Raw genomic sequence first — 11786 nt, 5'->3', positions numbered from 1 at the left:
AACGTCGGCGTCGATGATGTATTGCTGGTGCCCACCTGCGACTATCTAACATATATCAAATGTTAGCCACGTTTGGACCTATGTTGTCATAGCACCCCGGATAGCGGAATCTCCCCATGGCCGCGGTTAGTCTTGCACCATCTGCCATGGCGTCGGACGAGATGGCTGGGCCTCTGGATTGAGATTCGTCCTTCGCCGCAGTAGATGATTGGGACGTGCGTGCGCTACGCGGGCCGGACTCAAAGTGAGCGGATCCAAGTTCAGCATGCTCGATGCGTATTTGTTCGAGGCCGCAATTAGTGCGACAACACTGGGCGCCGAGACTGCTTTTCTCAATGTTGAATATGACATCACAGCCCGGACGGCCACGGATGAGGGTGTTGCCAAGCAATCCGCCCACCATCACAGTCCGTAATGGAAGCAGACATGCGGTGGCTGTCGTGACGAGGCAGCTTCTGCGCTCGATGCGCAGTCTTTGCGTGATTCTGGTGGTCGTACTGCAAGATTGCGGCTGCCCGTCGAAAACGCTTATGTTGGTCCGCGATCGACAGCTTACTGCTTTCGGACGAGAGATCGCTCGGGATCCTCCTTACGCCTGCCATGCACTCTCGCGTCTTCGGTACCCGTTATCCTATCGTACAAACCCTTGTCGTCATTTCCAGCCATCCGGACCATCCGAGCAGCGGCTATCTGTTGTACAAATGCCGGTGATTTCCAGTCTGTTGAGGAGCGTCAACTTTCCACTCTCCGCCGGTCGTAATATGGGGCGGTGCACAACGGAACCCTGAACAAGGCCAATCTCGGACGAACGTAATCTCCGTTTGATGTTGGCAGGCGGACGCGTCTCCTTGGTTATGTCAGGCAGCGCTAACGCACTGTCACTTGCTTGTGTCGGCATCGACAGAACCTAATTGCTTTTTGAGGGGAAGCAATACAGCAGGAACCGCCCTACGGGCCCTAAACGTTCGCGCACGGTGGGATCGATGATCAGCATCAACGAGCGAAGACACTTGGACAACGTGGCTGGAGTCTAGCGATTGAGTTTCAATTCTGCGCTTCCATAGGTCAGGATATGTTCCAGAAACGAATGTACTCGAGGTCTGTCTGGGCGCAGTGACAGAAAGATTTCGAGGCGCGTAACAATACATTGGACGACTGCGCACAAACTCGGTACCAGGACACAGAGCGGCATTGACCATAGCTGTACGTAGATGTTCAGACTCGCACCATCACTGCTGTATCAGCCATGGACCTTGCATGAGGTTGCAAGCCTCATTAGTAGCGGCGCTCTTGGGAGGTCAGACAGCTTTCAGTCAACAACATCCGTTTATGTAATCGGGGTTGCATTGTAAAGGCTATCTTGCTCGAGAGCGGTGAAACTCTCCTTTGCTATCCGTCCAGATGCAGACCACATGCAGGCCTTATGCCGGCCCCTTGTCTAGGCGGTATGTACTGAGCAGCGATTTGATAATCAGGATATTGTGTCCAGCTAAGCTTATTGGCGTGTATTCGATAGGAATTCTGGAACGAGAGTAGAGATCGCCTTGGGTTGAGGCCTGTCAGACGGCGGATTCCAGGGACAAGAGGCCTGCTTCCTGGTTGTTTGCGTGATTACTGAACAGGCGATGAGCGAAAGCCTAATCAACGTACGCACCGGTCAGACTGACCTTGGGATTGTCGACGCAGTTTTGGGTCGCCGTTGTGCCTCCGCGCTTTTGGTGCTTTTGGTTTCGGGCTGATGAGTGATGATCAAGGTTCTGTCGAGCCGCGCTTGCTCACTTCAGTTGCAACCCCTCAATCTTCTGCTCCACTATGGGTATATGTTCCGCCAAGCGGTTAGGGTCTCGCATTATCGCAAGCACGTCTTCCTTCCGTCCTGCGAGCTTCTTCCGCACTTCCTCGTATTTCTCCTCCCTCGCCGTGTACTCCCTCAGCACCACGTTGTCCCCAAACTCGACAAACACGCGCGTGTCGCGTATCCGGAATACAACATCATCCAGGCGCATGAAGAAGCGGACAAGGAGGAGCAAGCGCTGTGGCATGACGCGGATCTTGCAGGATAGCATGGCAATGCCATTGTCCGCTAGCTCGTCTTCGTAGAGTACCAGCTCGTCGAAGAAGTGTATCGGGTCGGGACGCTTGAGAAGGTGGAGTGGTATCGGGGTCTCGGTCGGCTCGAAGGCGGGTGTTGTTGGTGTGGTGCCCTTGTAATCTGTGCTGTAGGACCAGTCGAACGGCTTAACGACCTCTTTGATGTCCTCAAACTGCTTCTGTCTGATCCGAGTTAGCTGCAGGTTCTCTCCGTGCTGCGTCTTTGGTCTCACCTGTTTTGCTGCCACTCTTTCGAGTAGGAGACCTTGAACATCTTCTCGCCCGTCTTGTCCACCAGATCCAGCGCATCGAAGGCATTGAATTCGATGTACCAGCCGCTCTGGGCGTGTTCTATCCGCATCATGTTGTCTCCGAATATCATCTCGGGCGGCGCGATCCCGAGCTTCTTGGTCATGTCCTCTATTGGGCCGGCCTTGAGGATGGGCAGTTTGCGCGTGGTGATCTTGAAGCCTTCCTTGGTAATGGATGTGTCGGCGACACCAGGTGCCACAGTGTCGGCGGGCGCGCCATTGAGGGAAGCCATAGCTGGGGACTTGTGCGACGGGACCCTGATAGAATGCTGTGTGTATAAATTGTTCGCAGGCACCTGCAGGTGGATCCGATGGCGATGGCGGGGAGCTTCAGCGTGGTGGGGCGCGAACCAGGGCTCCGACCGCCGATGGCCGATGGCTGTTTCCTTGACAACGCACGAAACCCACTTGTTTGTCTGGGTTAACTAGCTGCCATCCGTCCTCGAACCCTGCAAACATCCACACCCACCAACTGTCACCCATCCCCATAGCATAATATAGCTATCAGTGGTCTTTTGTGGCCCTATTGCTTGCTTCCTGTCGCTCCTGCTTGCATCTCGATATCGCCATGGCCGACGTCGCAAACCTCGAAGCCGCTTTTGAGCGCACCACCATCCACGACGAGAACGATGAGCACGTTACTTCTACATCCACTTACCACAAGGTGAAGGTGTGTATTTACTCGCCTTCTCAATGACGCGCTTTCTAACAGCACCAAGCCTTCCGCATCCACAACCGTATCGGTAGCTGGCCTATCGTCCTCCCAATCAGCTGCAAACCGCATGAAGCTGCCCCATCAGACACTACAGAAGCTCGCTACGCAAAATGCAAAGACGGCAAACATTGCCAAGGTTACCATCTCAGCAAGCTCCAGCCGACCCTCAGAACAGCACCAATCACATCGCCGCACGCTCACCGACTCTGCCATCTACACCGTACCCTCAAACCCTGCAACACCCAAACAATGGCATCTGGGCATGTTTGATATCGGCAAGCCTCTCGGAAAGGGAAAGTTTGGTCGCGTCTACCTTGCCAAGGAGCGCTCGTCAGGCTTCGTGTGTGCCCTGAAGGTGCTCCACAAGTCTGAGATCCAGCAAGGCAAAGTCGAGAAGCAGGTCCGACGAGAGATTGAGATCCAATCACATCTCACGCACCCCAATATCCTCAAGCTCTTTGGCCACTTCCACGACGCAAAGCGCATCTTCCTCATCCTCGAATTCGCTGGTAAAGGAGAACTATACAAGCACCTCCGCAAGGAACAACGCTTCCCCGAATGGAAGGCCGCACAATACGTCGCTCAGATGGCCGCGGCACTCAAGTACCTGCACAAGAAGCACGTCATGCACCGCGACATCAAGCCCGAAAACATCCTCGTCGGCATCCACGGCGAGATCAAGATTTCCGACTTTGGCTGGTCGGTACACGCGCCCAACAACCGCCGCAACACCATGTGCGGAACTCTCGACTACCTGCCCCCGGAGATGCTTCGCGGTGGCGGCAAGGACAACTTCTACTCCGAGAAGGTCGACCTATGGAGTTTGGGTGTCTTGACGTACGAGTTCCTAGTCGGTGAAGCGCCATTCGAGGACACTCAGGTCATGACACAGCGCAAGATTGCGAGGGGAGAGTACACAGTCCCGAGCTTCGTCAGCTCAGAAGCGCGAGATCTCATCAAGAAGCTCCTCGTGCTTGACCCGGAGAAGCGAATCGCGCTTGAGGATGTCGAGGTACATCCTTGGATCCTCAAGCACTGCAAGGGCAGCTCGCGAGCTTACGAGCGCACATCGGGCGGCAAGGTACGCAGCAGCTCGGAGCAGTCTGAGGAGAGCTACTAAGCTTCGTCTTGGTGGTGTTCCAACTTCACATAATGTCTAACATGTACGACGGCGAAGGGGCGTTCCGCACGGTAGTCACTGAATTTCTTGTCTTTAGTCGCATTGCTCGGCGTCTTGGGTTTGCCGCTGGCGTTGGTTGGTATCGTAATTGGGAATACATCCCACAACTCATTCAATTCAAAAATTTCAAGCTTGACACCCAAAGGACCGTCTAGTATGCCATGTCTGCACCGTGAACATCCTCATCTTGCCAGACCCCATGCCTCGCTACGATCCTCAATGCGCCTCAACCGCCTCCCCCTTCTTCTCCCCATGCCTAAAATCAGGCGTACTAGGCCTACTCCTCTCACCCCCAAAGAACGCAATATTCTCCCTCAAGGCCACATACTCGCTATCCGCATACCCCAACGCCTCACTAATCTGCGTAGAATGCAATCCCTTGATGCGCCTGATCTCCGTAGCAGAATAGTTCACCACACACCTCCCTATCTCAAACGGCGCGGGATTGTGCAGTTCGAAATTCGGGGGGTGCTGCAATAGTGTCTGGGAAGAGGACATCGAGTACGAAGACGAGGACGAGTGGGTGAGTGGTGTTCGGATGGGAATCGGGGCGTGGACGCCATGAGCTAGGGCGCCGGGGGTATTGGGCGGCTGGGGCGTTGGTGGTGTTTGAGTAGTCGGTTTCGGGGAGTGGGGTGGGTTGGAGAGGCGTTTGACTACGACGATGCGGACGGCTTCTTGTTGGGCGAAGTGGCCGTCTACTTCTACGATTCCCACGGGTAGGAGACCTGCTTTGTCACTTAGGGCTGCCCAGGCGCCTTGGTCGATGTATATCGTCCCGTGGGGTGCGAGGCCGTGGAGAATCCAGAAGTAGCGGTCGCGGATGGGGTTGGATATGGGGAGGAAACGGGTGTGGAGGGGGACTGGCTCTTCTGGTTTGGGCGAGGAGAGACCGGTTAGTTGCTGGTTGTCTAGTGTGGATGTGGATGTTGAGAGGTCGTGGTTTGAGTCTTGAGATGCGGCGTGTGCGAGTGGTGCGCCTTCGTCTTGGAAGTTGGTGACGGAGTTTCGACTTGACATTCGTGACTTTCTTTGCTTCTCGGCGTGTGCGATGATGCCGGAGATGTTGCCTGGTTTACTGCTCTTTGTGATGACTGTTGTGACACCTGCGCTCGTCGCTAGTCTTGCGGCCACGATCTTTGTGCTCATACCGCCTGTTCCCAGTGAACTGCCCGCCGAACTGACGTCTGCTGCCAGCTCCGCAATGTCTTCCACAACAGGTATAGACTTGGCATCTGGGTTTGTACGAGGGTTCTTGTCATACAGACAGTCCACATCCGTCATTAGGAACAGATAATCCGCCTGGACCATGGCCGATGTAATGGCGCTCAGCGTATCGTTGTCACCAAACTTGATCTCAGTAACCGCCAAAGTATCGTTCTCATTCACAATCGGAATGACGCCCATGCTTAACAGCTCAATGAAAGTGTTCTGCGCATTTTGGTACTGCGTCCGATCGGCAATGTCGTTCCGTGTCAACAGGATCTGAGCAATCGGCTGCTCCAAGTGGCCAAACAGCTGGTCCCATAGAGACATCAGTCTACTCTGTCCGATAGCAGCGAGCGCCTGGACTTGTGGGAGGTGTTTTGGGCGGCGGGGAAGGTTCATACGCCGTAGACCGACACCAATGGCGCCCGAAGACACGATTACGACGCGGTGGCCGGCGGCGCGCAGACTGCATGCTGTCTCGACGATGAGGGAGAGGATGGAGAGGAGGGGCTGGTGGGTTTTCTCGTCGACTATGGATGACGTTCCTGGATATGTTGGTTAGGTGCTCTCCTCTTGTCGATGTGGCATATGTACGGTTGTGTATTTACCGAGTTTTATTACCACGGTGAGCTGGCCGGGCTGCTTGCGCATGTGGACGGCCATTGCGACAGAGGGAGTGACGAGGGGCTCAAGGGGGTGATGGCTGTAGTCTTAAACGGGAAGAGACAGGTGAGATATGTACACCAGGACGTGTACTATGTGAACACGCAGCTCGTGTGTTGTCGCGCAATGGATGACTGTAAGCAGCCCAAGTTTCCTCGCAAGCGATCTTCGGCTTCCCTTGTACGCGGTGACGTCTACCCTCCGATTGGCTCCCCGCGCTACCAGCTGCATCTCCATCTCCACCTAAACTTTTCGCGACGGGAATCAGCAACATGCCACGCCCTACACCAAACATCCATACGCCGCGCGACACCTGCACACCCAACGCTTGATCCCCCTGTAACCAAACTCGAGCGTTACTCCACGCCCTATCACGATGGCAAACTCCGAGACAGCGCCCGACGGCGCATCCCTCTCCGCAATGGCCCAACCGCCGCCCCAAAAGATCGACCCCGTATACTACACATGGAGCAGCACCTTCAACATAATGCTCGGCCGCATGACCGGCTCCCGCGACATCGAACTAGAGAGAGGCTACTTCAACGAAATGGACAAGATAAAAGCCGACTCGATATGTAAGCGCTGCGAGTCGAACAAGGAATACCTCTTGAAATACAGTCCCATCATACGCTTCATGTCGGACGAAGTGTACAAACTAGGCGGCGACCTGAACAAAGACAATATACTCTGTCGCATGTGCACGAATGAGCAATCCGGTGGCTTCTCCCTCGACCACGGCATCCTGCTCTGCGCAAACAAGTTCCGTAATCGCGGGCACCAGGAAGACACCATGGCGCATGAGATGGTTCACGCGTGGGACCATCTAAAGTTTAAAGTCGAACCCGAGAACCTGCGCCACCAGGCCTGTCTAGAGATTCGCGCATCCACACTCAGCGGCGAATGCCGTTTCTCGAGAGAGTTCTTCACGAGGAATCAATGGAATATCATGGAACAATTACAGTCTTGTGTTAGAAGGAGGGCGACGCTGAGTATGATGGCGAGGCCGGGCATAAAGGATCAAGAGCATGCTGGGAAGGTGGTGAATGAGGTGTGGGAATGTTGTTTCCGGGACACCAGGCCGTTTGACGAGGTTTATCGATGATCTGGAGAGCAAGGAGATGTGGTTGGTTGGTTCGTTTAGACATGTGACTGAAGCGGTGGGTTGTCGGTGTGTTATTACCCTTGTGTTTGCATAGCGATGGCGTTTTTAAGTAAGGTCTCAGAGGGCGTGGTGGCGCGCACATCTCCTCTCTGTTCGGTTCGATAGTAGAACTCTCGGTTACTCATATCGTTCCTCAGCCCACATCCTTTTCATGTTCTTGCCTACGACTATTACTACGTCTAGGAGTAGCCAAGAACATGAAAAGGATGTGGGCTTGAGGAATGATGTGAGTAATCAGAGCACATCCTCTTCAAGTCCTTGGAAATATCAGAGGTTGGTGTTTTGGGCACCCAACCTTTAAAATTACGCATCAAGCCATGGCGTGCATCGCCCGAATCGCGGGGCTGCAGGGCGTATTTTCCGCCCTTGATTTTCGCTGCGCCGCAACAACAATAGGCGGCTAGCACAACACTGCCCATGTAGTCCGGGCGCCTTGAAACCCACATACATCATGATCATGGACGCCTATATACAACAAGTAGTATTTCGCGATGCGCATCCCTCTCCATCTAGTCTCGTTCCGTCAATACCTCATCATCACATCCAAACTCAAAACATCCCATACCTGTCATAATGTTACCATACACCCTACTGTACACCCTCTTCATCGCAACATCCTCAGCAGCATTCATCCCCCCACCACGCATCCCCAACCCCCCCAAACCCCAAATCATCGAACCCATCGCACCCGCACCAGCAGCACCCAACCCATACCGGCCAGCCGACCGACCAGACCCTGAAGCGACACCAGGCTTTGACGCACCTGAAATGACCGGAGGCTTTCAAGCACCTAAACCGACTGGAGGCTTTGAAGTGCCTGATGTGCCCCTACCTGATGACGATACCGCGTCGGAAGTGGCGTCTAGGCCGTATGGAAATCCGGCGAAGACTTTGTCGCCCGCACAGGTGGCGGCTTCTCTTGCTGCTTCGAAGTCAACTGCGACTCATTCAACTGCGACTCCTACGACAGGAATGACGGTGCCGGCTTCGACTGGTGGTGCGGCGAGGATCGAGGATGTGGGGTTGGGTATGAGTCTGGTCGGCTTGGTAAGTTTCCTTGTATTGATTTATAAGATTGATAGCTGATTGCGAATAGGTTGTTGTACCGTTAGCGGCAGTCATTCTCTGAGCTTTGCGATATTGATGAACAAAGATACCATGTCGGTGCTCAGGTCTACTGTAGCTACTCCGGTTCATGCTCGAGCGAAATCGACAAGATCGCGTTTGATGGGATCTACGCGTTCGCCTGTCCACATGTCCCTCGGGATCCAGAGATGCTTGGATCATGCTGATCTGGCTTCTCGCTGGAAACGAACCTGGAGGTTTGATCGGGCATCGAAAATGAACACGGTACTAATCATGAGCTATGATGGATTGGATGAGCCTCCAGACTTCCATCGAAGTGCGAGAGCGATCTTCGAAGGAAATTTGTCGAAAGATCTGGTACAAGGAGGCAATATGTGTCTGAGGCTCTTCGGCGAGATCAAGAAGCTTTGATCGCCAGAAGTGGATATCCACTGCCATCTTGCGAAAAGATGTCCAGTTGTGTACTGGCGTCCAGGTGTAAATAAAGCGACTTTCGCTCACGATCAAGACCCTTCAACTCAATGACCTCCTAACTTCTCCAAACGACCAGAATATGCTTTGATATTCATCGTGTTGTGTCGTTTGTTTGGCTTGCCATCTCTTTGCGCGATCGGAAGAGATCATCATGAGTTGCATGTGCGCCGTCAATTTCGGTCCGAGAGTCGCGAAATGATGTGAAGATACACCTATGTGACCTTTGCGCGGCGCTGGATTTCGTGGGACTGATCGCAGCCATGGGGCTTGACTCTGAAGACGTAGATGACTAAACATCTGATTCAACCTGCTGTTCTTACCTCTTCGGCGTGTCTGCCTCATGTCGATGTGAGGCGGCGCGGAGTTCATAGAATCTCTCTCAGCACCCCTTTCCATATTCCGCTTCTCAAATACTAAATTTGAAGATGTGGGCGGTGTGTTAATGTGAGAGCTCACTGGGCCTAGAAGACGAGGAGCTACAAGGTTGGGCACGTATCGATCTTTATGCCAAGCCGCTAGTCATCTAGCCCTTTCCCAGATCACTTTCCAACGCGCATGCTTGCTCTAACAGCTCAGCCGTTATTGCAGGTTCATCACGATATTTGTTTGTATACCGGCGCTTCTTCGTGTTCGAAGATGCAATCCTCTCAACACTCTTCGTTGATTGCGCGAAAGCTCGTGGATTAGTACAGCATCCGCAGATGCCGTCGACCCCCATCATTTCCCTGATCACTCATCCCGTCATCCACGCTTCCAAGTAGCCGTGCCGTTGGACGGAACCCTTTTTTTCCGCACAGTCACTCCGCATCTCCACTACGGTCATGGTGGCATTCCGGATGAATGTTTCACGTTGTACATCTGCAATAATCGGCCAAACAGAACACGACTTAGACCTTTTGCCACTGACCGGCCAGCCGTACCCCCTGTTCTTCCGAGCCGTTCCCCATGATAGCACGCTTCCGGACGCCGATTTGTGGGTCAAACACCTCTTTTCGCATAGCACTGCTGTCAAGCATCGTCTGGACTTGGCTTTGGTGCTTGAAGTGCTTGTGCTTTGGGGTCGGAAATGACGAGGCTGCAGTTCTTCTACCACTACAGCGGCCGAGCGCAAGATTATGTGGCGACTAGTCGGTAATATGCAGGTGGTTCTTCAACAAATTATCTGGGGACCCAAGACCCTGCATACATTTATATAGCGTCGTCGATATCCCGTGTACTCATCTTCACCTAACGCTCACGTCAGATTCAAGCCGTCACTATGCGATTCCACGGTACTAATAGCACTTTGCAGCCTAGACCATTTCTGTACTGACGAACTTATAGCTGCATCATCATTGGCTCTTGCCACTGCGGGAACTGTATCTGCTGTACCTTCACCTTCTGCAACCGCGGCCACCGATGCCTGCTACGTGACGAAGTACTCCGATATCTCGGCTGCAGTCGCAGCTTGCACTTGCATAACTCTCGATAACATCACGGTCCCTGGAAACTCAAGCATCGATCTGTCGAAGCTGAAGACTGGTACCAAGGTCACGTTCAAAGGAAGGACGTTCTGGGAGTATGCCGATGCAAACTATGCCTTCATCAAGGTAGCAGGTACCAATGTCGAGATCACTGCAGAAGAAGACGCAGTGCTTGATGGCAATGGTCAGGCTTGGTGGGATGGCCTGGGTAGCAACGGAGGCGCTACCAAGCCAAACCACTTCATTGAGGTGAAGGTGCTTGGGAACAGTTCAGTGCACGACATCTACATCAAGAACTACCCGGTGCACTGCTTCAGTATCAGCAACAGCGCTGGTCTGGATGTCCACCACATTACGCTGGACAACAGCGACGGATATGCGCCCAACAACCGCTCCAACGGCCTTCCTGCAGCACACAACAGCGATGGATTCGGTCTGAGTAGCACCAATCATACCAAGGTTCGCGACAGTGTCGTTATCAACCAGGATGATTGTGTAGCTGTCACCAGTGGAGACAACATCCACGTCAGCAACATGTACTGCAACGGCAGCCACGGTCTCTCCATCGGATCTGTGGGTGGAAAGTCAAGTATGCCATCCCATCATCCGGCTATACAGTATTCATACTTTACTAACCGCATCTATCCAGACAACAACGTAACAAACATCTCATTCACAGACTCCGTGGTTCTTAACGCCGAGAACGGAGCCCGCATCAAGTCGAACTCCAACACCACCGGTTTCATCTCCAACATCCACTACGAGAACATTCGCGTTGAAAACATCTCCATCTACGGAATCGACATCCAGCAAGACTACCTAAACGGTGGGCCGACTGGCAACCCCACGAACGGTGTCATCATCCAAAACATTACCATGAAGAACATATTTGGTACGGCAACAGAGGAAGGAAAGAACTACTATATCCTTTGTGGTGAAGGAAGCTGTAGCGACATCAAGATCGACAACGTTCGTATCACCGGAGGCGGAGAAGAGAGTTCATGCAATTTCAAGACGGAGGGTAACTTTGACTGCGATGGACACTTTGTATGAGCTGGCTATCTCTGTACTTCTATATTTCATTCGCAGAGTGCGGAAACCATGCCGCGTGTCAACAGAATTGAATAGTCGTCCCAACTACCGCGCGCTTTGATGGTTTCACAGACAATCCCTAGCAATATCGTTTGCAGTTTCTGAGGACCAGAGTTCAAGCGATAAGTACTACTATGTGGGCCGGATGGATGGGGCCCCAGAGCGATGTAACACCAACGTTGTCACAATCGAACTACGCCGTACGTTCGGGTCATGGTGCTTCTTGACCTGCCTGCGCAAGTACCGTGTGAACTGCGCACGCGCCACGTGACGTAAAATTCAACGTTAACCGGGCGTCGCGCCAACCACCTCGCGCCGCATCCAAAGTTCAGTCCGCTCC

At 53.3% G+C, this 11786-nt stretch overlaps 4 protein-coding genes across 4 annotated transcripts; 3 read left to right on the top strand and 1 right to left on the bottom strand.

Moving 5' to 3' along the window:
- Positions 1-1775: 1775 nt before the first annotated feature.
- Positions 1776-2635, bottom strand: J4E92_004804 (uncharacterized protein; the record flags this gene model as incomplete). The annotated part of the gene is made up of 2 exons (XM_051496192.1): positions 1776-2274; positions 2325-2635. 2 exons carry the CDS (start codon positions 2633-2635, stop codon positions 1776-1778), a joined length of 810 nt encoding a protein of 269 aa, XP_051354032.1.
- Positions 2636-2970: 335 nt separating this feature from the next.
- Positions 2971-4237, top strand: ARK1 (Serine/threonine-protein kinase ark1; the record flags this gene model as incomplete). Its single annotated transcript, XM_051496191.1, has 2 exons — positions 2971-3072; positions 3122-4237. 2 exons carry the CDS (start codon positions 2971-2973, stop codon positions 4235-4237), a joined length of 1218 nt encoding a protein of 405 aa, XP_051354031.1.
- Positions 4238-6545: 2308 nt separating this feature from the next.
- ATP23 (Mitochondrial inner membrane protease atp23) lies at positions 6546-7271 on the top strand (the record flags this gene model as incomplete). The annotated part of the gene is made up of 1 exon (XM_051496190.1): positions 6546-7271. The coding sequence occupies one exon, from the start codon at positions 6546-6548 to the stop codon at positions 7269-7271; it is 726 nt and encodes a 241-aa protein (XP_051354030.1).
- Positions 7272-10149: 2878 nt separating this feature from the next.
- Positions 10150-11407, top strand: J4E92_004801 (uncharacterized protein; the record flags this gene model as incomplete). Its single annotated transcript, XM_051496189.1, has 3 exons — positions 10150-10162; positions 10215-10943; positions 11004-11407. The coding sequence occupies 3 exons, from the start codon at positions 10150-10152 to the stop codon at positions 11405-11407; spliced, it is 1146 nt and encodes a 381-aa protein (XP_051354029.1).
- Positions 11408-11786: the final 379 nt, after the last annotated feature.

Source organism: Alternaria infectoria, assembly GCF_024043175.1.
Source record: "Alternaria infectoria strain BMP 0036 chromosome Unknown scaffold_6, whole genome shotgun sequence".
In the NCBI taxonomy this organism is placed as follows: Eukaryota; Fungi; Ascomycota; class Dothideomycetes; order Pleosporales; family Pleosporaceae; genus Alternaria; species Alternaria infectoria.
Note: the sequence above shows the minus strand (reverse complement) of the source record. Positions and strands in the feature narration are given on the sequence as shown.